The following is a 25,199-nucleotide window of genomic DNA, read 5'->3' on the forward strand; positions in this document are numbered from 1 at the left end:
AGAGTTTATGACTGTGTTGTAAAAAACTATGTGTGGCTCCTCGATGCCTGACCATCAGTCAGGGAGTTTACTGCTCTAGGAATAATTTTGACAGGACTCATGTAAATAGTCATAATCCTCAGTGTCTCCTATATTATAGGTTCCCTGCAGCTAGCAGTTGGTTGGCCCCCCGCTATGGATGTTGTAGAGACGCCTAGATGATTTCTGAGGTCCCTATCATCTCTGATTCTCTGAGCCCAACAGCTCACTGCTAGAACACAGCAGGGAGTTGCTAAGTTACAAGAATAACCACTTCAAGTCCATCTCTCTTACCTTTGCACTTCCTAATAAGCCCAGAGAAATGGCAACTCGAGCTCGCAGATCAGGTCTATCTTTGGGCCATACATATGAAAGCATTACTTTTAGGATTTTCTGGGTGTCTACATCTTTTAGCTGTTGAAAGAAAAAAAAGAAAAAAATATTAAGATGCAACTTTAGACATAAATATACTTTAATATCTGAAACGTTTGCTGAAATATTAGGTAATTTAAGGGGAACAACATTATAAGTATCACTGATTCTGAATGTAAATGCAGTACTTTTCAAAATAATGAAACACTTTTAGGAAATGTAAATTTATTTCAAAAAAAATTTTTTAAGCTCAGGGATGTCTCCTAATTTTAAAAACTAAAATACTAATCTCAGATTCTAACCTATTCTAGAGAAAGTCAGAAGGGAGGGCGATTATCTTCATTAAATCATCAGAAAATCCCATAAAACCATAGAGAAATGCCTTCACCATAAAGTTCATAGCAAGCAAGAAATATGTCATTTCTGGAATTACTTATTTCCTTTTTTTCTGCTTATTTCTTCGTATTTTCAATTACAAATTCTCTCTCTTTTTACTCTATCTACAATTCACTGAGAATGGTAAGAAATGATACCCTTTAAAAAAATGAAGCTATGCAAAATATATTTTCACATTAGTTGTGATACTCCTTCCCTATCCCCCCAAAAAAGGAAGAAAAAAACGGTGCTTCCGTTCTGTCTGGAGGTGGACAGCTTTTTTCACCATGGGTTCTTTTAATTTATTTCACGTTGTCATTTAGAATACTTCAAGGTCCTGAGTCACTTCTCATGTTAGAACACAGAACACAGTTCAGCAGTATAGGACCTGTATATACTGGCTAAACAGAATCAAGCAACAGTGTAAAACTAAACATCTTCAACAATACAGCCTGCCAGCTGTACTCATCAACCCTGACCTTAACCCAATTTGCTTCTCTAAATTCAAATTTTCATTGCTAACAGCCTCAAAAACCTCAACAAAATGCTTTTTTTCCCCACTGTAATCTGAGCATAAATTAAAGAAAATAATCAAAGATACATAAACTAGATACATTAAAATCAGAGTGAGAGGAGGGGCATGCTGTATTAGAGCAGTGACTGAAGCTCTCTTTTGGCAAAAGGTGATAAAAGTTACTTGATTTCAAGCAGATTTTTCCATTAAGAAGGAAAAAAATATGTACCATATACAGGAAAATTCACAAATTGCACGCAGCCATTTTTCTGTCTGTAGTTTCACAAACTATATTCAGAGTCTATTTTTGTCACTTTGCTGAGTATAGACTACCATAAATAAGATCAATGTCATACTGTATTGAAAACAGAAGAAGCTATAGTCTACTGATGCTTTAAAACCTTATGGCAGCATTAATATTAAATGCTGAAAGTACGTTAAACAAAATTAAATCAAAAATAATGTGTATGTACACATAAAAACACAGGTACATTTAATGGATATATAAGGACTCTAATAAGTAGGTAGCTATTTTTTGATAAATAGAAGGGAACTGTAATTTTAAAACTCATTTTTCCAATCATACTATTACTAAATGAGTATCATTTTGATGCATTTAGAACACAGACAGGGACATTTCAATTGCTTAAGCATTTTCTGAGTATTGTAAGCCTTATTTTTCTTGAATCAACAACAAAAAGCCTCTGCCTTAAAGGGCTACGGGAAGCTTTCTCTCTTGTCAGGGCCTCCTTCAATATACACCAATAAGGACACAGAGAACTTATGGCTAAAAGCAAGAAAATTATTCTAGTTGGGTTAATTGTGCATAAAATGTCACCACTTCATTTAACAAAATGGGTTCCAAAGTTGTGTAATTACGCATTATGAATCCATTAAGCTATAAAGTACATGACTTTGGTTCTAGTTTAGGTAAAGTACAAAGTTTGAAAAACTTTGAAAAAATATTTTCTCCTTTTTTAAACTAAGGCCAAATGTAAATCGAATAAGTAAATGGAGGAGATTTTTTTTTTAATTCAGATTCTACACCCCCCCACACACACCTCCTTTGATACATGCATGAATGTATATGTATATACATACAAACATACATACATGGCTCAGGAAATTTATAAAAGGAGGAAGATGAAGAAAAAGGGAAACAGTGGTCAACAGTAGTGGCAAGAAACTGGGATCTCATAACTGGAGGCAATATAAAATATTTGGGAGTCTACCTGCCAAGACAAACTCAGTAACTATATGAACACAATTACAAAACACTTTTCACATACATAAAGTCATATCTAAACAATTGGAAAAACACCAATTGCTCATGGGTAGGCAGAGTTAATATAAGAAAAATGACAATTCTACCTAAAGTAGTCAACTTATTCAATGCCATACCAATCAAACTGCTAAAAAAAAATTTTTAATTTACAGAGCTAGAAAAAATGATAACAAAATTCATCTGGAAGAACAAAAAGTCAAGCATATCAAGATTAAAATGCTAAAGAAGATGGCCTAATCATACTAGACCTAAAACTATATTACAAAGTGGCAGACATCAAAACCATTTAGTATTGGCTAAGAAATAAAGTATTGGCTCAGTGGAATAGGTTAGCAACATATGACACAGTAATCAATGACTAAAATAATCTACTGTTGGGTAAACCCAAAGACTCTAGTTTCTGGAATAACAACTCAAAATGTGACAAAAACTGCTGGGAAAACTGGAAAAGAACATGGCAGAAACTAAGCACAGACAAACATCTCATACCCTATACCAAGATAAAGTCAAAATGGGTTCATGATTTAGATATAAAGAGTGATATAAACAAATAAGAAGAGCAAAGAGCACTCTATTTGGTGAAGGGAGGAATTTATGGCCAAAGAAGAACTAGAGAACATTATGAAATGAAAAATGGGTAATTTTGATTACATTAAATTAAAAAGCTATTTATTGCACAAACAAAACCCATGCAGTTAAGATTAGAAGAGAAGCAGAAAGCTAGAAAACAAATTTTACAGCCAGTGTTTCTGATAAAGGCCTCATTTCTAAACTCGATAAAGAACTAACTCAAATTTATAAGAATACAAGCCATTCCCCAATTCATAAATGGTCAAAGGATATAAACAAACAATTTTCAAACAAAGAAATTAAAACCATTTCTACTCATATGAAAAAAGTGCTCTAAATCACTATTGATGAGAGAAATGCAAATGAAGAAAACTCTAAGGTACCACTTCACACCTGTCAGATTGGTTAAAATAACAGGAAAAGATAATGATAAAAAAGATAATGATAAATGTTGGAGAGAATAAGGGAAATTAACCCTAAACTAACGCATTATTGGAGTTTTGAAATGAGCCAACCATTCTGGAGAGCAATTTGGACTATACCCAAAGGGCTATCAAACTGTACATACCCTTGGTGCAGCAATCTCACTACTGAATCTGTATCCCAAAGAGATCTAAAAGAGGGAAAAGGCCCCACATGTGCAAAAATATTTGCAGCACTCCTCTTTGTGGTAGCAAGGAACTGGAAATTGAGTGGATTTCAACCAGTTAGGGAATAGCTAAATATGTATATGAATGTAATGAAACATTATTGTTCTATAAGAAATGATCAGCAGTATGATTTCAGAAAGGCCTGCAGAGACTTACATGAACTGATGCTGAGTGAAGTGAGTAGAACCAAGAGAACATTGTACACAGCAACAACAAGATTACATGATGATTAACTGTGATAAGCCTGGCTCTTCTCAGCAATGTGATGATTCAAGGGAATTCCAATAGACTTGGTATGGAAAATGTCATCCATATCCAAAGAGAGAACTATAGAGACTGAATATGGATCGAAGCATAGTTTTTTCATTTTGTTGTTGTTGTTGTTGTTGTTGTTGGTTTGTTGGTTTTGTTTTTTTTTTTTCTTCTCTTGTGGTTTTTTTCCCCTTCAGATTTTTCTTGAACATGACACATATGGAAACATGTTTAAAAGAATTGCACATATTTAACCTATATCAGATTGCTTGCTGTCTTGGGGAGGGGAGAAATAAGGGAAGGAGGGAGAAAAATTTGGAATGCAAAGTTTTACAAAAATGCATGTTGAAAACTATCATTACATATATTTGGAAAAATAAAATATTATTAGGAAAAAAAATAAGAAAACCAGGTCTAAATTTTGGAATTATGTTTTTATTTGTATGATTAAAAATCATACCAAAAACAAAAATGAATGTTAAAAATTTTACATGTAATTGGAAAAAAAAAACACTACAAAAGAAAAAGAAAAAAAGAATTTGGCATTTTTGAAAACTCAGATTACTTATATAAGGATAGGTAATTTCTAGGTAATTCTGCTAAAATCTGCCTTGAAGGCAGAGATTGTCACCTTTATATTAGTATAAACACTGTCTAACCCACTAATAGGTACAAGGTAGGCTTAAATACATCACTTTTGTCAAGCTATTAAGATGTCAGCAAGGAAGCAAGCAACAAACATTTACTAGTCATCTACTATGTGCCAGGCACTGTGCTAATAAGAACTAGGGATACAAAAAAAGCAAAAAGCAGTCCCTGCCCTCAAGAAGCTGCCATTCAAATGGGGCAGACATGAAACAACATACCGGATGAACTGGAAGTAATCCCACAGAGAAACCACTAGCATTGGGAGGACTAAGAAAGACTGTTTGTAGAAAGTGGGATTTTAGCTGAGACTGAAGGAAACCAGAAAAGCCAGGAGGCAGAGATGAAGAGGGAGAGTATTCCAAGAATGGGGGACACCCAGTAAACACATATGAAGTAGGAGAGAAACAGAAAGAAGGCCAGTGGCATGGCTATAGAATACATGGATAAAAGATATAAAATTGGAAAAGCTCAAAAGAAACCAGGATATTAAAGGTTTTAATAACCAGAGGATTTTTTATTTTATTCTAGAGGTGATAGGGACCAAATGGAATTTACTGAGTAGGAGGATGACGCAGTCAGACCCACGTTTTAGCAAGATCAATTCAAAGGCTGAGTAGAGTGGGAACAAAGTTGTCTAAGGGAAGCCAAACCAAAGGTCATTGCAATAGTCAGGTGTGAAGTGATGGGGACCTGCATAAGGATGGTTTCAGTGTTAGAAGAGAGAAGGGAGTTAAGATGAGACATATTGTAAAGACAGAATGAATAGGATTTGGAAACAAATTAAAATGGTGAAGGGGGAGGCGAATGCCAGTGAGAAGTCAAGGGAGACACTGACACTGTGAGCTCAGATGAGTAGGAAGAGGGGTATATCCTCAACAATAAGAGGTTAGGAAAGGGAAGGTTTTAAGGGAATAATAATGAGGTCAGTCATGGAGATGTTGAGTTTAAGATGTCTATGAGACATTCTTCTTGAGATATTCAAAAGGCAGATGGAGATATGGTACTGGATGTCAGAACACAGGTGAAGGCTGAATAAACAGACCTCAGAATATGAATAGAGACAGTCACTGAATCCATGGGAACTGGAAAAATCACTAAGTTAAACTATAAGGAAGGAAAAGAAAAGAGAGGCAAGGCGAGAACCTTGGGAGACACTCACATTTAGTGGGCAGGGTTTGGATGAAGATTCAGCAAAGAATACTGAGAAGGAGCAGTCAATGTTGTGAAAACCTTGAGAGAAGGGAGTAGCAAGATGAAGAGAGTGTCAAAAGCTGAAATCAGAAAGCATAAGGATTGAGAAAAAAAGTCATTAGATTTAACAATTAAAAAATTAATGATAACTTTGGAGAGAGCAGTTTCAGTTAAATGATGAAGTTAGAGCTAGACTACAGAGAATCAAGAACAGAGAGGAAAAGGAAGTGGAGGTATCACTTAACCTTAACAAGGAGTTTAGCTACAAAAAGGAGAGGAGCTATTGGATAATAGCGAGAAAGGATGGAGTGATTCAGTGAGGTCTTTTGAAAACTGGGGAGATGTAAATTAGAAAGCCTGAGGGTCTGTGAATTTCCCATTCTTTATGTCGGGAGAGATTACTTTTTTTAAGTTAGAAAAAAAAGTCTACAATGTTGATGACTAATTTAATTAAGCTATTATATAATGACTACAACACTCTGTAAAAACAAACACCAAATCATCATGAACAGACCTGCAAAAGTAAAAATGGAATTATCCTATACATCCTGTTGACACAGATACAATCACAACAGGATCTCTATAAGTACCTATTTTTTTGTTGTTGTTGTTCTTGAAGCTAAATGGCTTTAAATTTCAAAACTAGCTGGAACTGACACTTTAAGCATCGTTATCAACTGAAAGAAAAGCTGGTGGGCACCATGTTAAATTGTGAAACAGAAACAAAATTAGAATGTCAATTTCTAACCCTAATTTCATCATGTTTACATGGAGAATAAATTGATAAAAAAAAATAGTTAACTATGTGTTGCTATGCTATTATTTGCTAGCTTTAATCATAAAGAATTTAGGATTTCAATTCAATTCAACAAACATTTGTCAAGCACTGACTATGTACAGGGTATAGAAATACAAATGAGACATTTCCCTGACCTTAAAGAGTCTACAAGGTAACTGAGCTAAGGCATGAACATAAATAACTACACTACAAGGCTGAACATAAAAGGCTTGCTTCAGGAGTCAGCTCGGTGTCACCTTCTTTGGTCCCTTGTTTCTCCAACTGTTAGTGCCTCATCCTCTACTTTGTCCTTATCTTGTATACAGCCAATATATATGGACTTTGTATAGATCTAGGTATAAGTAGATCTCCTCTTATTAAAAAGGATCTTTACCATTTTTTCCTCGTATACCCTGTGTGTAGCACAGTACTTGGCACAATAGTAAATATGAATTGCTTGTTGGTTTTTAAAAACTGAATATATGGTTCTCTTTTTCTGTTCTATATCATATTTGATTCCCCATAGCTTCTTAGGAGGAAGACACCTCTTCCTAAGTACCGAGAGGGGAATAAAGGAAACGATGCTTCAATTTAGCCCCTTTTACCAACACCAATGATGCTTTAATTCTGTCTGGACGCTGGGCTCCACTGAAGGCGAGAAAAAGAAAGAGGATAAAAGGAAAAGAGAAAGTGTGTTACTAATGCAGTATGAATCTACTCAAAAAAAAAAAAAAAAAAACAATGAAAATCCAGTCTTCCAAAAAGGAAATGGAGGTATTATGCCAACTTCTGTCTCAATGACGGCCCAGACTCCACATAACCTTGCAGTGATTCTCCTGCTTTATTCTGTCTACATGATTATAAAGAGACAGAAGATTTACCATCTAATTTGAGGAGATCCTGGTAGTGGAACAATGGATTTGCGTTCTGAAGACTATCATTCAAACACTTAGTTCTGCTACTTCATATTAGTTATATGACCCTGGGAAAGCCTGGACTTGAGGATCTTCATTTGTAAAATGGGGATAATACCCACTGATCTACTCACTTCCAAGTTGTAGTGAAGAAAGCATTTCCAAACCTGGAATTATCTAGCCCAGCCTCCTCACTTTACAGAAAAAGCACCAGGTTCTAGACAAAGACACGTGGATTTGAACCCACATTAAATCCAAGTGTATATTCTATGAGATCACATTAAGTGCTACATAGGTGTATTATTATAATTAATTCTATGCAATAAATTAAAAGATATGGGAAAGAAGGGGGAAATTATGTTAAAGCTTCAAAACAAAACAACCAGGAGGTAAAAACGTGCCATAAATATTACTTGAATATGTAATGACTAATTAGCCACCTTACTGACAAGGCTGGGTTCAACAACTATCATCAAGTGATAGTACAAAACTATTAAGTTTAAGATGAAAACACATGGAGGACCATTACCTGATACGAAGGTCTCATCTGGACAACAAATATGAAATATGAGATCCAAAAAACTGCAATTAACTGGACCGAACACATTTTTTTTAGTACAGAAATAACATAAAAGACTCTTAATTACACATCTTTAACAGAAAGAGAATCATGAACAGGAATTCCCAGCAATATTTATCGACTTCCTCTTACCCCTTCCTTAGGATCTGTGTGGAGTCCTCCTCCTGCATGACCGTGCCAACATGTCCTCTTTTCTATCAATGGCCACGTCTGGGAAGCCTGGTTGAATATGACACCGATCAGTTCGTGAGTTATTCAACAATCTACTATTTCAGAAATGCTCAAAGAAACTCATTCTTAGAATCTGGCATGACTAGCCTAATGAAATTTTTATTATTTAATGGAATCTGATTCAAGTTCAAAGCCTCGTTTCCAAGGCTTGCACAATAAAAAGGATACCTTCTAAAATAATAAGCAATTTTAATTAAAAAATTAAAAACAATCACAATTTTAAAACAATATAATAATAGAAAATTAACAGTGTTTTCTATGTTAACAGCTAGTTTTTCAAACACAGGGCTCAAATGTTTATGCTTGATTGTAGGTAGTATTGAGAATGACAGCTAAGCTGTTTATTCTTCTATTATGCTACCAATTATTCCTGAAATTCTCCCAAATCCCCTTTCTTCTTCCCATTCTCATATTATCCCCCAAATCTATGCCCAAACTACCTCTCTAAAGCAAATTGTATAATCCAGAAGTCAAGAAGAGAACAGGTTTGTTCTTAGATAAATTATCTGTGTTTCTTCTATAAGGCAAGTTGTTACAAAAGAATGTGGATGCTCACTATGTTTAATCAAGAAGTCCTGTTGCAATACAGAAAGATTTTGATTAATAAATTCATTTGAACAAAATCTCACTATAACAAAACAATGCCCTTCATTTTAATGGAATTCTAGGGGTGTATTGCTTAAAATAAGTGAGCTACTGGCTGAGGCTTAAAATGTGCTCATTCAGGGAGGTACCAAGACACAGTAGAAAAAGCCTTGAATAGGCAGTGACAGGACGTGTGTTGGAAGCCGTGCTCTGACATTTAATAAATGGCTGACCTTGGCCATGACACAAAACCTCTCCGGACCTCAGTTTCCTCATTTATAAAGAAAGAGGTTGGATTAGTTGAGCACTAAGGTTCCTTCCAGCTCTAAACCTTTGCTCTTATGACTCTGGGCAATTCCCTTCACTTTTCTCTTCTTTTAGATGAATTTGAAAGTCCTTTCTAGCTCTATATCCTCTGAGAAACTAAGACGTGCTAATACCTTGTGACTTGTAATGTCTTTCCTGAAGCCTTTCACCACAACATTAAAGTATGTCCCAACTGGTAAGCAAGCTTTAATAAGACACCTGGCCATTGCCTTCATCCTATTCTTCAAATGGATTTCTTACTTTTCAATGAGTGTATCTGATTTAATTATTTCTCCCTATGATAGTATGGATTATCGATTTTAAAATTGGAAGGACACTCAGTGGCCATCTAGTCCAATCCTCCCATTTAAAGACAAGAAAAGTGGGGCCCAGGGGAGGCTGAGACTTGCTCAAGGCCAAAAGATGGAAAGTAGTAGAGTCCCAACTCAGATCCAGACACTCTGATTGCAAATCTTATATGCTTTCCACTAAGCCATACTCCCATCATTATTGCTCTCTAATTGATCCCGAACACCTTGACCAGGAATTGAACTTTAAATTTCGACATCCTTAGAAAAATGATAGCCCTTGAGCTTTGTAGGATTTTTCTCATAAACAAATCCATAAAATCCCTGTGAGGTGGGGAAGACAGAATCACAGAGAAGTGACTTAACTAAAGTCTAACAAACTAAGAATAAGCAGAGCTCAAATTCAAAACCAGGTCTTTGGGCTCCAAATTCAGTGATCTTTCCATAATACATGCTCATATATACTGAATAACATTAAGTCTAAAAAGGAAGCCAGATGCACAAATTTCCTAATAACACTTGTGAATCAGTAAGGCACTTTCCTGCCTATTATAAAACACACAAGGGAGGTGAGAGGGAAGAGGGTGCATGGGGCCAAGCATCAGTGCAATAAAAGTGTTCCTCTGATTAGAAAAACACAAAAATAAAGCATCGGGGGAAAACATGAGACACAACCAAAACAGTCATCTTGTTTCAACGTTTAAAAAGAAAACCATTGTCACAACCAAGAGCACTTCATGAAAGGCACAGAATTCATTATGCCTATGCAGTAGCCACAATTACCAATAATTCATTAATCAGAGTAAAGTGCTTTGCAAACACAAATATATATATAATGATAATCATAGCACCAGCTTTGAATCAATTTATGAGAGATGATCTTCTCTATTGTTGTGAGTTTAAACCAAAAAGAAGCTATTACTCAAAATTAGTTACTGGTCTGGGATTCAAAATTAGGGTGTTTTAGAAACAGAAAATACAGAAAAGAGATTTTTTAACTCAATAAAGTCGCCTTATAACCAATTTTCCCTGAAGGCAGAGGTAACGAGTGATGTTATAGGTTCAAACAAACATGCAAAGTCAACTTGACCTTCATAAAAGGCAAAGGGCAGGGAATAATATAACATAGCAGGGCCTCAGAAAACAGACATAACAAAGGTCTCTTTTAAAACACCAGCTCAAAAAGCAAAAGATTTGGATTAGCTTCCAGTTTGGGGGCCCCCTTCTTTCAGGAAGATTCACCTGAGTCTTTTTTAAAGTACTGGCAATTGTCTCAAATCACCCTTCATTTACCAATAACCAAAACCAAGATGCAAACTTGGCAGCATGCACCTGTCTGGGTTCTAATACACTGAGAGTTCGCTGGCATTCTGCTTACCAGGAATCCTTGAAAGAAGCATCAATCATCTAAAAATCTCACTCCATTCCATATATCACATATAAAACATCAGGATAAATTTGAGTGTCAACAATCTGCCATTACATTTATAAAAGATTTCTGAACATGTTATTTTAGTTGGCATTGATTTTGAGAAATTCAGCAACATTTCTCAAGGGGTTAAAGGGGAGGGAGGGTATACACGTGCGCGCACACACACACACATACACAATATTTCAGTGCAGGTTTTTTTCCCCTCCATTCCCAGGGGCAGAAATATAACTTCCTATTCATCTCATAAGTACTTAGAAAACATGAAAAGGGAAATTATACGAGAGATGTAAAATAGGCAGCATAAATTGGAAAATGCTCTAAGGGCTCGCACTTTTCCCCCAGCTGTAAGAGAGTAGAAAAGACTGTTTAATCTTACCTTTGTAATCTCAAATAATGGTCTTGAATAGTGTGTCCCAAAATGCTTCCATGAGGCTTGTCTGAATGTATCTGAAATCTGTTCCAGGGAAAAAAACAGGACAATTAATCAATGTTCAATGTTTAAAGAAGATTTCCTTTATTTTTCATAAAGCAACATAAAATGAAAGTCACAAATGATTTTAGCCTGCTAATACTTTGGTAACCTGACCAAAAGAGTAAAAGAAACAAAAAGTTGGTTTTGAGTAAAACAATTACTTCACTCAATAAAAGTACCCAAGAATATATGCTCGCAATGCAGCTCCCTCCAAGGTTTCCAGGTTGGGTTTGTTTTTCCTCATCAAGGCCCCAAAGTCATCTTTCTTTTTTCTGGATACTTCTACATTTCTTTCTTTACACTGTATTGTTGTTCCATGTTCTTCTGTTTATTATCTTTACATGCCTGTCTGCTCTGGCCATAACCACAATTTCTGCTTTCAACTTCTTTGTGATCAGGTTAGCAAAATGTTTATCAACTCTGTTAGCTTTTAGAAAGAAACAGTTTTTAGCTCATTTTTAGTATTATCAATCCTTGATTTTTAAAAATTGCTTAAAGTATATTTTTATGGATTAAGATTTTAAGTCACCAACATTTCCCAGTGTATCCCATCCCTATGTCCTTCTCAGAGAGCGACTCCTTATATCGAAGAGGAAAAAAGAGGGGGAAAAAAGTTTAGCAAAATTAAGGAACACTGAGAAAGTTTAACATTATCTTCAACATTCAACAGTTACATCTAATTTTCAGCGTGTATATTCAAAACATTAATCCTCTATTTTTCTATTTTGATAATTTATGTTAGAGATATTTTTCTCTAGCTATACATCCCTGAAATTGTGGCATGATGTCTCATTATGATTTGCTTTTCCAAGTGCTATTTCTGTAATTTGGTCTTTGACTCGCTCGTTATTCAGGATGTTTCTATCGAGTCTCCATTTAGATCTACTTTTTTTGCTTACGTCATTATTATTATTGTGTTATGGTCTGTAAAGAATGGATCATCGCTATTGCTTTTTTAAAAATATTTTCTTCATCAAAATTTCTGAATGCTAATCTATACAATGGACATAATGGCATGCCAAAAAATGTTGTGATTTCTCATTGTAGTAGATACCTAGGTAGTACAGTAGATAAAGTGCTGGACTTGGAGTTAGCAAGAACTGAATTCAAAACCTACCAAGGCCTCTGGGGAAGTCACTTAACTTGTTTGGCTCCGTTTCATCTGTATGATGGGGATAACAACAGCACCTACCTCCCAGGGTTGTTCTGAGGATCAAATAAGATAATATTTGTAAAGCACTTTACAAACTTTAAAGCACTATGTAAATGCTAGCTACCATTACTACTGGGGCAGCTAAGATGGTACAATGGATAGAATGCTGAGCTGGGAGTCAGAAAGACTCATCTTCATGAGTTCATATCTGCCCACAAATACTTAACTAGCTGTATATCCCTGGGCAAGTCACTTCATTCTGGTTGCCTCAGTCTCTTCATCTGGAAAATGAGCTGAAGAAGTAGATGGAAAACCACTCTAGCATCACAGGTCCTTTGTAGTTCATTTGAGTATTTATGATATTCATAATAACTTAACTATTCACAGTAATTCTTCAAAAAGTACTGCTGTTACTATATACAACATTCTCTTGTTCTGGTCATTTCAGTCTTCATTATTTCATGCAAGTCTTTCCATGCTTTTCTAAATCAACCTGCTCATTATTTCTTAGAGTGCAGTAGTATTCTATCACAGTCATATAGCACAACTTATGAAACCATTCTCCAACTGATGAGCATCCTCTCAATTTCAGTTTTTGCCCCTACAAAGAGAGCTGCTATAAATATTCAGAACATACAGTTTCTTGTCCTTTTTTCCCTAATCACCTTTGGAAACAAATTCCCCCAATTTTCTCCTTTCTTTTCTAATCTTGGCTACATTGGTTTTTAATTTAATGCAATCAACATTTACCATTTTAAATCACAAAATTCTTCTCCAATTCATAAGTCTGATTGGTAATATGTTCCAAGTTGTTCTTATTTACTTATATCTCCCTTCATATCTAGGCCACGTTTCCATTTTGACCGCACCATGGCAAATGGTGTAAGATAATAGACAATACCCAATTTCTGCCAATACCCAATTTCTGCCAGGCTGCTTTTCAGTTTTCCCAACAATTTTTATCAAACAGCAAATTTTTATGCCAAAGCTTACTCTTGGATGGGTTTCAATCTGACACATGTAAAGATTTAAGATTCCCCTCCCCCCTTCAATCTCCCCAGCATTGTGAAGACATCCCCCAGAACGGGTGGATGAGAAAAATTTGTTCCAACAGCCATGAAGATAGCTGGAACAAGCACTGTAGAGCTCTTAGAGCTTGATCAGGCATCGAAGACGCCCACGTCATCCACTGCATCCTGGGCCATTGCCAGCTCTCTTGACTTTTGTCTTGCCACTAGACTTTGAAGATTCTGGAAGAAAGAATAAGGCTGAGGACTTTACATAATTCTGCCTCACTTAAATCAATTCAGGTGCAAGTCAAGACATCACCTCATGATGTCATTGATCCTCTTAAAAAACAAAGAACAAACAACTACAACAGATTTCAATCAGGAAAACAATTATTTTCTGAGAAAATCGTGCATTGGTCTTAGATGCTTTTCAAAACTGAACTTTTTCAAAACTGAAGATAGCAGAAAGGATGATCAGCATTCATGTCATTCAGTAATGTTCAATTCTTTGTGATCCCATGGATGATAGCACACCAGTGTTGTCTATGGGATTTTCGTGGCAAAAATATGGCAGTGGTTTGCCATTTTCTTTTCCAGAGTATTAAGACAATCAGAGATTAAGTGACTTACCCTGAGTCACATAGCTACTAAGTGTTTAAGGTCAAATTTGAACTCAAATCTTCCTGACTCCAGGTATGGGACTCTATCCATGAGCTACCTTGCTACCTTACCTCAGCATCCATAACCAAGACCCAGATTATCAGTATTTCAAAAATATCAATGGCAGGTAAAGCTAACATGGCAGAATGAGAGGTAATAGTTTTGTCAACTCTTTCACATCCTCCCCTGCAACAACTAATATAGAATACCAGATCAAATTCTAATCGGGAAAACCAACAAAAAGTCACAGTGAATCATTTTTCCAGCTTGGGGCACAAAGAGATCCCAGAGGAACTCTGTGTTAGCACGGGTAGCAGGAATAGATATTACTTTGCAGCTCTATTGGCCATTATGCAGTTTCCAAGTCATAGTTTCAAGGCAGAGAAGAATGGTCATGATCATGAGGGAATTGTGACCCCAACTGTGTAAGGAGCAAGGACCAACTTCTGGAACTGGAACTGTGAGACTCTAAACCCAAGAAGAGAGGGAGAGAATTCAGATCTAACCTTTAGCCCTGCACCCAAGTCTGCTGTGGAATAAATCTGGGCAAAAAATCAAAACCAAGAGCGAGCCAGCAATTTGGTCACTCTAAACCAGTTGAATCTCCCAGCAGGGAACTATGAATGTGCCTTAAAGCAATCTCAGAAATTCAAGCACACAAAAAACAATAGACTCCACTGGAGCAGGAATTTGCAGCCTAGGAAGACAGTAAATAGACCATTTTGGAAGCATCAAAAAAATTACAGGCCCACATACTGAGCTATGAAAGTAGCAAAAGAACACAGAAAATAGAACTCAGGACTGATATTCTGCACTACTATCACCAACCCAGAAGTGGGCATACTACTCTAACAAAGTACAAAATCAAGAAATAGGCTGGAAAAAAATGAACAAAAAGAACCTATTATGCTGACTTGGAAATTCAAAACACAAAATAAGAAGACAATGGCTTGGAAACATCTATAAGCAAAGCCTCAAAAAAAAATGCATATTGGACATAAAAGCAACAAGAATTGCTAGGATAGATAGTTAAATGACTTTTAAAAGAGCAAAAAAATCTCATTAAAAATCAAATAAGAGCAGTAGAGGAAATAAGGAAAAGAAATGAGGGCTATGCAAAGAAAATTATAAAAATATAATTAACAAGTTGGTTAAAAGCAGTACAAAAAATATTAAAGATAACTCCTTAAAATCAGAATTGGCTAAATAGTAAAGAGTTCTATAGAAAACCTCACCAAAGAAAATAACTTCTTTAAAAGCAGAATTGGCCAAGTGGAAACTAATAACGTCATACAATATCAAGAAATATAAGACAAAGTCAAGAGACTGAAAAAAATAGAAGAAAATGTGAAAAACTGACCTATAAAGTAGATTCAAAAAAATTTAAGAAGCACTGGAATACTAGGAAGGCATAAACTAAAAATGAATATAGACATTATATTTCAAGAAATTATTAAGGAAAATTGCCCAGATATCTTAGAATCATAGGGCAGAGTAGGAATTGAGAGAATCCACTAGTCACCTCCCGAAAGAAATTTAAAAATGAAAACTCCCAGGAATATTCTAGCCAAAATCCAGAACTCCCAGAACAATGAGAAAATATTACAAACACTGAGAAAGAAATAATTCAAATCCTAAGGAGTCACATTTAGGGTCACATAAGATTTAGTATCTACAATTAAAAAGGAAAAAAAGGGTATCTCTGCAGTAAATTGAGCAGATAAAGGTCTCATTTTTCAAATACAAAGGGAAATGAATCAAGTTTGAAGAACAAGAACTATTTATTAGTTGATAAATGGTTATGGGATACAAAAAGGCAATTTTCAGAGGAAGAAATAAAACTATCAATAATCATATGAAAAATGCTCTAAATCCCTAATAATTAGAGAAATGCACATTAAAACAACTCTGAGGTTCCATCTCACATCACTGGCTAACAGGACTGAAAAAGAAAATGACAAGTGCAGCAGGGAATGTGGGGAAATAGATACACTAGTGCACTGTTGGTGGAGCTGTGAACTAATCTAACCATTCTGGAAAGAAATTTGGAACTATGCCTAAAAGGCAATTAATCTGTTCATACCCTTTGACCTAGCAATAAGAAAAAGGGAAAGGATCCATATGTACAAAAGTATTTATAGCTACTCCTTTTATAAAAGCAAAGAATTGAAAACTGAGAGGACACCCTTCAAACAGAGAATGATTGAACAAGTTGTGTGACATGTGAATGTGGATGGAATAGTATTGAGCTATACGAACAAGGAGGGTTGTTTCAGAAAAATCTAGAAAAGGCTAAAAAAAAAAAAAAAAACTGATACAAAGAGAAGTAGATCCAAGAGAATAATGTACACCATAACAGCAGAATTGTAAAAATAATCACCTATGAAAGACTTAGTAAACCTGATCAACTGATTGACCCACCAGTTTTGAAGAATTTATAACGAAAAATGCTATACACTTCCAGAAAGAAAACTGATGAGCTCAAAGGGTACAAAGTGAAGCATGGTTTTCTCTTTTTGTTTTGTCCTAAATGTAAAACTGTTTTACATGAATTCATATTTGTAATGGGTTTTGTATTTCCTTCCACCTCAATGGATAGGAAAGGCCATGGGAGACAGAGAGCGTGAGAATCCGGAACTGACAAAATGCTACCCTCCCCCTTACCCCATTCCATATATATTCCACTAATACTAAATGATGATTTGTAAAGATATAGTATTCCCTCATTTTCCTCTATCATCATGCATAACTCAGCTTACCTAGTAAATATCTCAAAAGCAAATAAGCATTTCTGTAACAAATACTACACTCCTGAAGTAGGCTTTTAGTTAAATACTACAATGGATCTAAGAAGCACTGGAATACCAGGAAGGCATGAATTAAAAATTAATCTAGATATCATATTTCAAGAAATTATTAACTAGCAAAGAGTAAAATAAGCAGAACCAAGAGAATAATTCATACAAGGACAACCAACAATACCAAAAAGAAAAACTTAAGAGAGTCAAGAAAGTCAAGATGACAGAGAAAGGGCAGCAACTTTCCCTAAAACCCCTCCTAATACCTTTTTTAAAAAATGCCACAAAACAGTTCCTAGAGCAGCAGAGATCACAAAAGGATGGAACGAAATAATTTTCCAGACAAAGACAACTTAGAAGATCAGCAGAAGAGTCTGTCACACGTGAGTGAGAACAGAGCACAGTCTAGTACCGACTGCGCCAGCACAGCCCTGGCCCTAGCAAAACAGGAACATGCTTTGGGAGCTACTGAATAAGCAATGGCAATGTTTCCAGAAATCTCAGCCCACAATTCGTAAGGGAGTCAAACTGATCAGAAGGAGATTACAGAGATCTCTTTGCTAGCACTGAGGCAGGAATCTGTTGCTTTGCTCATGCTCGGATCCAGGTTGCAGCCCTGGGTGACAATTCCAGGGCAAGGAGGAGAACTAGCACACCAAATCTTGAGCCTTGGTAATAGAGTGAGGAATCTCCTCACGGTCTCAGGCAGAAAAGAGACCTTGTGGTCACTCATAGACCAGAGCACAAGCCAGGATCGCAGTAAACATACCTCTCTCTAGATCATATCACCTTGAAAGAACCAAAAACTTACAGGTCCCTAGGAAAATCTCTAAAAACAGCTAGCCAAATCCCCCAAAACTTGGAACAGTACACTCTCTACCCTGGAAGCAGAACCTTACTCTAATAAAGCATTAAAAGTCAAGAAATGGGCTAAGAAAATGGGCAAACAACAGAAAAATACTTCTGACCATAGAAAGTTACTATGGTGATAAGGAAGATCCAAACACACACTCAGAAGAAGATAAAAAAGCCAAAGCTCCTGTTAGGGGCTGACTGTGCAGTTCCCCTGGAAGGACATGAGACCTGGAGCAAACTGAGGGTCACAAGGAACCTTATCTCCGAGGCCATGTCAGTCTCGTAGTGTTTGTTCCTTGTAACCCTCAGTTTGCTCCAGGTCTCATGTCCTTCCAGGGGAACTGCACAGTCAGCCCCTAACAAGCTATTATATCCAAAGTCTCCAAGAAAAAAAATATTGATCTCTGGCCACTGAAAAGCTCTCACAAAGGAACTTGAAAATAAAATTTAAGAGAGATTAAAAATAAAACTGGGAAGAGAAATAAGAGTGATACAAGAAAATCATGAAAAAAAAAGACAGCTTAATAAAGACACAAAAAAAGATTGAAGAAAATAACACCTTAAAAAACAGACTAGGCCAATTGGTAAAAGAGATATGAAAAGCCAATGAGAATGCCTTGCAAAGCAGAATTGGCCAAAATAGAAAAAGAGGCACAAAAATTCACTAACAACAAAAAAAATTCCTTAAAAAGCAGAATTGGCCAAATAGAAAAGGGGGTACAAAAGCACACTAAAGAAAATAATTCTTTCAAAACTAGAATGGAGGGGAAAAAAGGAAAAAATAGAACTGAGCAAATGGAAGCTAATGATTTTCTAAGAATTTAAGAAACAATCAAACAAAATCAAAAGAATGAAAAAAACAAAGAAAATGTGAAATGCCTCAGTGGAAAAACAACTGACCTAGAAAATAGGTTCAAAAGAGACAATTTTAAAATTATTGGACTGCCTGAAAGCTATGATCAAAAAAAAGACATCATCTTTCAAAAAATTATCAAAGAACACTATCCTGATATTCTAGAACCAGAAATTAAGTAGAAATTGAAAGAATTCATAGAACACCTCCTGAAAGAGATAACAAAATGAAAACTCCTAGAAATATTAAATCCAAATTCCAGAGTTCCCAGGTCAAGGAGATAATTAATATTACCAACAGACAGAAAGAAACAATTCAATTATCATGAAGCCATAGTATTAACACAAGATTTAGCAGTTTCTACATTAAAGGATAGGAGGGCTTGGAATATGATATTCCTGAGGACAAAGGAACTAGGATTACAATCAAGAATCACCTACCCAGCAAAACTGAGTAAAAACCTTCAGGGGGTAATAAAAAAAAAAAACAGTCAATGAAGAGAGCTGGATAGAAAATCTGACTTTCAAATATAAGACTCAAGAGAAGCATTAAAAAAGTGAACAGGAAAGAGAAATCATAAGGTTAAACTTAACATGAGAAGATGATGCTTGTAACTTTTTAAAGTATTTTCTCATTACAGCAGTATAGAGGACACAGGTGTGAGTTGAATACGAAGAGATGATATCTAAAAAAAATTAAGCAATGAGAGAGAAATGTACTGGGAGAAAGGGAGAGAGGTAGAATGGGGTAAATTATCTCACCTAAAAGATGCAAGAAAAAGCTTTTACAATGGAGGGGAAAGGGGGTAAATGAGGGGAAGTGAGTGAACTGTACTCTCATCAGAATTGGCTCAAAGAAGGAATAATATAGATACTCAAGTAGAGAAATCTATCTTATCCTACAGGAAAGTAGGAAGGGAAAGAGATAAGTGAAAGGGGGGAGTGTGAAGTAATAGAAGGGAGGACATATTGGAAAAGGGGGGAGTCAGAAGCAAAACACTTTTGAAGATGGACAAGGTGAAAGGAGAAGTAGAACAGAATGGGGGGTAGGGATAGGATGGAGGAAAAAACAGACATTGTAACTGGAAAAAAAAAATTCTCTGATAATGACTTCCTTTTTCAAACATATATAGAGAAAACTGAGTCAAATATATAAAAATAAGAGCCATTCTCCAAATGTTAAATGATCAAAAGACAAAGCAGATAGAGCAACGCAGCTCAGCTAAGAAAAAAAAACACTTACAAAACCAAAAAAACAATTCTGAGGTACTAACTTACAACTATTATATTAACTAAGAGGACCAAGGAAAATGACAAATACTGAAGGGGATGTAGAAAAAAGATATTAATGCACTGCTGGTGGGGTTGTGAACTGATTCAACCAATCTATAGGACAATTTGAAACTCTGCCCAAAGTTCATAAAAATCAGCATACATTCCTTTGACAACAATTTAAATTGATCACGAAATTAAAAAACAACAGGAAAAAGAACCATACGTACAAAAATATTTATAGCAGCTCTTTTCTGAGGGCAAAGAATTCAAAATTGAGGGGAAACCACAATTGGGAATCGAACAATGTTTTGATTAATTGAATACATTGTTGTAAAAAATGAAATGTTTAGAAAACGCAAAGGAAAATGCAAATTAAGAAATTTAAGATACAACCCCGCGATTTAAGATGACAGGAAAAAATAATGATGATTGTTGGAGGGGATGCGGAAAACTGGGATATTGATGCATTGTTGGTGGAGTTGTGAAAATCCAACCATTTTGGAGATAGTTTGAACTATGTCAAAAGTTATCAAACTGTGCATACCCTTGATCCAGGAGTGTTACTACTGATTATATCCCAAAGAATTATAAAGAAGGGAAAGGACCTGTTGCGAATGTTTGTACCCTTTTAGTGGAAAACAAACTGAATGGATTCCATAGTTGGAGAATGGTTAATAAATTGTGGTTATGAAAATTATGAAATTACTGTTCTGTAAGAAATGACCAAAGGATAATTTCAGAAAAGTCTGGAGACTTTACATGAACTGATGCGAGGAAATGAGGGACCAGGAGATCATTTATACTTCAACAATCTAGATGATGACCATTCTGATGGATCAGGCCATCCTCACAACAGATCAACCAAATCATTTCTAATGGAGCGTAATGAACTGAACTAGCTATGCCCGAAAAAGAACTCTGGGGATGACTGAAAACCAACATTGAATTCAATCCCTATATTTATAACCCGATTTTTGATTTCCTTCACAAGTTAATTTAAAAATTTTCAGAGTCTGATTCTTTCACAGCAAAATGTTTTGGTCAGGTATTTATTGTGTATCTAATTTTAATTTTAAATATTTAACATCTACTGGTCATCCCCATCAGGGAGGGGGGGGTAAGAGGTGAAAATTGGAACAAGAGGTTTGGCAATTGTTAATGCTGTAAAGTTACCCATGTATATATCCTGTAAATAAAAGGCTATTAAATAAAAAAAAAAAAAAAAGAAAAACTGCAAAGACTTCCATGAGCTGATACAAAAGTAATAGCAATATTGTAAGATGGTAAGCTGTAAATAATTTAGCTATTCCCAACAATACAATAATCCAAGACTACTCTGAAGGACTTATGATGAAAAATGCTATCCATCCCCAGACAAAGAATTGATGATATCTGAATACATATTGAAGCACACTTTTTAAACTTTATTTTTCTTGAGATTTGTTGTTGGGGGGGGGGGATATATTTCCTGTGTTTTCTTTCACAACATGACTAATATGAAAATGTTTTGCATGACTACACATGTATAACCTATATTATCAAATTATTTGCTTTTTCAATGAGGAAGTAGAAAGGAGGAAGGAAGGAAGAAAATTTGGAACTCAAAGTTTTAAAAATGGATGTTAAAAATAGTTTTTATGTGTAACTAAGAAAAAATAAAATACTAAATTTTTAAAAAAGAAAAAATTCAAAATTTTTAAAAACTCTAATCAATACAAGATATGCTGTCTCCAGAGGGCCTACTTTATCTATTCCATTATAGAGCATATTACTTACCTCCTTACCAAAAAGTAATGATAAACGCAAGGTTCACACATAGAATTCTGAATGCACATGGCCACTGTATAGACTTGCTTTGTATGACTATACTATTTATTAAAAGGGGTTTTCTTTCTCTCAGTTTTTAATTAGAAGGAATGGAATGAGCAAGGAGATTAGCAATAGCGATTTTTTTTAAAAAAGAGAGCTATTTTGAGATTTTAAAAAATGTATAATAGTCAATAAACATTTATTAAGCATTTATTATTTACGAGCTAGGCACTGTGCCAAGCACTGGGATAAAAATGCAACAAAGACAGACAATCTCTGCTTTAGGAACTTACGATCTAATGGGAAAAAACAATACACAAAAGAAACCTAAAAAGGGGAAAGGGAAAGGCATCCAGCAAAGGGGAATGGTAGAAAAGTTATAGAAGTCCAAAATGAAAGCTGTAGGAAAAAATTAAAAAGATCCAAAATGCACTCCCCTATGGAAGAAAATGAAAGGAAGTCAAGGACAAGCCTGACAATTTTGAAGGCAAAGTGTTTTTTGTGTAGAATTTATTGTGTACTTAAAAAAAATAGTAGAAAATGAAAATTCATGGTTTTCATATTCCTCTGTGTTCTACTACTTATATTTTTGTATATATTTCTACTGCTTATACAGAAATATTCCCTTTTTTGGCATTTAAGTTAAATATAAAGAGGAGCTAGAGCTAAAGATGGAGGGAAGGGAGAAAGGACACATACAAGGAGGCAAGGTTTCGATATGGCAGGGCCCTATGATCTTAAAAGATCTTTTTCAGTACTAAGTCTTTTATTCCTATAAACAGCTCCAATGCTAACTCCCAATTCCTTCACATGAGGTGATTCCCTGCTTCATCAATCTTTTATACCTCTTTATTTAACTTCTGCTATAAAGTCTATTATTCTAACTTTTATTATATGCATATGTTTCATCTTCCAGTTACTACATTAAGTACCTTGAAGCTAGGATTCCCAGCATCCAGCCTTCTTATAATGGGTGTTTAATAAAACTCGGTTGGACTGAATTCCTCATCAAATAATTCTTTTCTGCAAATAAGACTAAAGACATAATTCAAGAGCGACAGAAATAATATAATATCATAGCCTCTTGAAAAAAGAAAAAAAAACAACAAAGTTTTTATAAGTGAGAGACAACTCTCACTCTCACATCAGTCCTACTGCATTTTACCAATATCATATATTTAACTAATTTTCTTTAAGGCAAAACTAATTGGATAGTAAACACCAAATAATATCATAAAAAATGAAACTGAATGTATTTTAATATACAGGAAGAGTCAATATTGATGCGATCTCTGAATCAGTTGTCTGTGTGCAATCAGATCAACTTGTTAAGTCCTAAATCAAAATTACTATAAAACTAAAAGAAACATATGGCATGCAATTGAAACAAGTCAATTGAACAAATTAATGATAATGAAAAATGAATAATGGACATTAGAAACTACACTGGCATCAATTACATCATTTTTATACAAAAAATGAAATATGAATCGATTAGTATATGAAGGAGACAAGAACTCCCCCCCCAACAAAAGAGAATCTTATTAAAGCCAAAAAAGGGTAACTAAGAAACCATCAATACCCAAGTTGCAAAGAGGCAAATGTAGGCTTGATATTAGATAAAACTTGCTAAGAATTCAATTGGTCCAAAAGTGGAATGGTCTACTTCGTGAAGTAATGAAGTCACTCTTCACTGGAGCTCTTCCACTGGACTTTTTGAACATGTTATATATAGTAGGAACTCCTTTACTGTACAGGTTGGACCAGATGACTACTGAGAGCCCTTCCAGCTCTTAAATCTGTGGATTTTGTAACCAGCAACCTATACGACTACTTTCAATATCTATATAAATTTTTTATGATACATGTACACACATGAAAGTACAAAAATTAAAAAAAAAAGACAAAGGAAATAACAATCATCAATTTTCATAGGGTACCATTTCTAGAAAACAGCCCAAAAGTAAAAAATGCAAATGTTGATATAATGAACTTATTGGATATGGGGGTTTGGTTCCCACCACCTCCTAAAACTGTAATCTTTTACTAGAGATGCTAAAAACATATTTTTCTGCATACAATTCTTCATAACAAAATATTAATTCTGATGATATGCACTTTTCCTAACCCAATAACCATGAAACAACTCATAAAATGCAAGGGAGAGAAGAGACAGCACCAGATAGAAAGGGGAAGGGCAAGGACAATGTCAGAAGACCCCAGCGGTTTAAAAATAAACAAACCAAAAAACACAGGAAAAGTGCAACATCTACTATCTCTAATCTCCCTTTCAGTACCATGTGTTCCCCATGAAAAGTAAATGCTTGAAATGAGTTCCTGGCCCCCAGTCAGAGCTCAGAGCTCAGAACTCAGAACTCAGAACTCCTGCCAGGAGAAATTGGCTGGACTGTTCCATCACTCAGGGCCACTGGGAAGCCTGAGGGTGCAGCAAGAAAATAAAAGTGACCACCATCTCATTCAAACACAAAATTAGTTCCTTTTCCATTTTTCAATTCTCTCAATCTACACTTCAGAGAATTCTTTAGCGCTTTCTTCCAGATTCAGGAACACTTTTAGGAATGCCTTCCTCCTTTCTGTGAATATAACAAATCGATTCTAGCACAAAGCTTATCTAACACCTTTATTTTCTCACTAAGCCACATCACTGACTTTGAATACTTGGGCTTAATGCCCAAAGGACTTGCACTACCAATGAATGCACAGGGAGCTCTTTACAACAGCGAGGTGAACAAGATCAGTAAAGTGCCTATACTTAGGATAGCAGCTACTCTTCAAATTTTCACTCTTCACACCTCTCTTTTTTTTTCTGCTGTGTATGCCTTGAAAGTTAAATGCCCAAATGTTTAAAATGGACTATAATTCAATCTTAACACATTTAAACAAGTTATTAATAAGGAAAAACAGGTAGCTGACATTAGAAATTACATCAATACCAATTACAGTAATGTTATCCAGAAACTGAGATGTTAATCAATTGCCATAACATGGAGACCAGAAGATCCCAAAAAGAATTTCAGTCAGCAAATACTTGACAAACTGGATGCTACTGCAGCCAGTAAATACTGCTTTAAAATATAAATTCAGGTCCAAAATCTTATGAAGGATAATTGAGGACTACATATGATTCATATATTAAATTAAAACAACTCTAAGGTAGTACCCATCAGATTGGCTAATGTGACAGAAAAAAGAAAATGACAAATGTAGAAGGGGATGTGGAAAAATTGAGACACTACTGCACTATTAGTAGAGTTGTGAAATGAACCAATCATGCTGGGGAAAAAT

At 35.3% G+C, this 25,199-nt stretch overlaps 1 protein-coding gene across 2 annotated transcripts in view; it reads right to left on the reverse strand.

Annotated features, from left to right (window-relative positions):
* The window catches only part of ABCB7 (ATP binding cassette subfamily B member 7), a 114,998-nt gene that overhangs the window by 50,273 nt on the left and 39,526 nt on the right, over positions 1-25,199 (reverse strand). For both annotated transcript variants that reach the window (XR_004230609.1, XM_031944809.1), the window contains exons 2-4: positions 11,386-11,463; positions 8,280-8,366; positions 313-432 (exon numbers count right to left, since the gene is read on the reverse strand). Coding sequence is in view for 1 of the 2 variants with exons in the window: in XM_031944809.1 (XP_031800669.1) it covers positions 313-432; positions 8,280-8,366; positions 11,386-11,463 (285 nt within the window). In the remaining variant the exon portion in view is untranslated. The remainder of the gene's footprint in view (positions 1-312; positions 433-8,279; positions 8,367-11,385; positions 11,464-25,199) is intronic.

This window comes from Sarcophilus harrisii, chromosome X, assembly GCF_902635505.1.
Source record: "Sarcophilus harrisii chromosome X, mSarHar1.11, whole genome shotgun sequence".
NCBI lineage: Eukaryota > Metazoa > Chordata > Mammalia > Dasyuromorphia > Dasyuridae > Sarcophilus > Sarcophilus harrisii.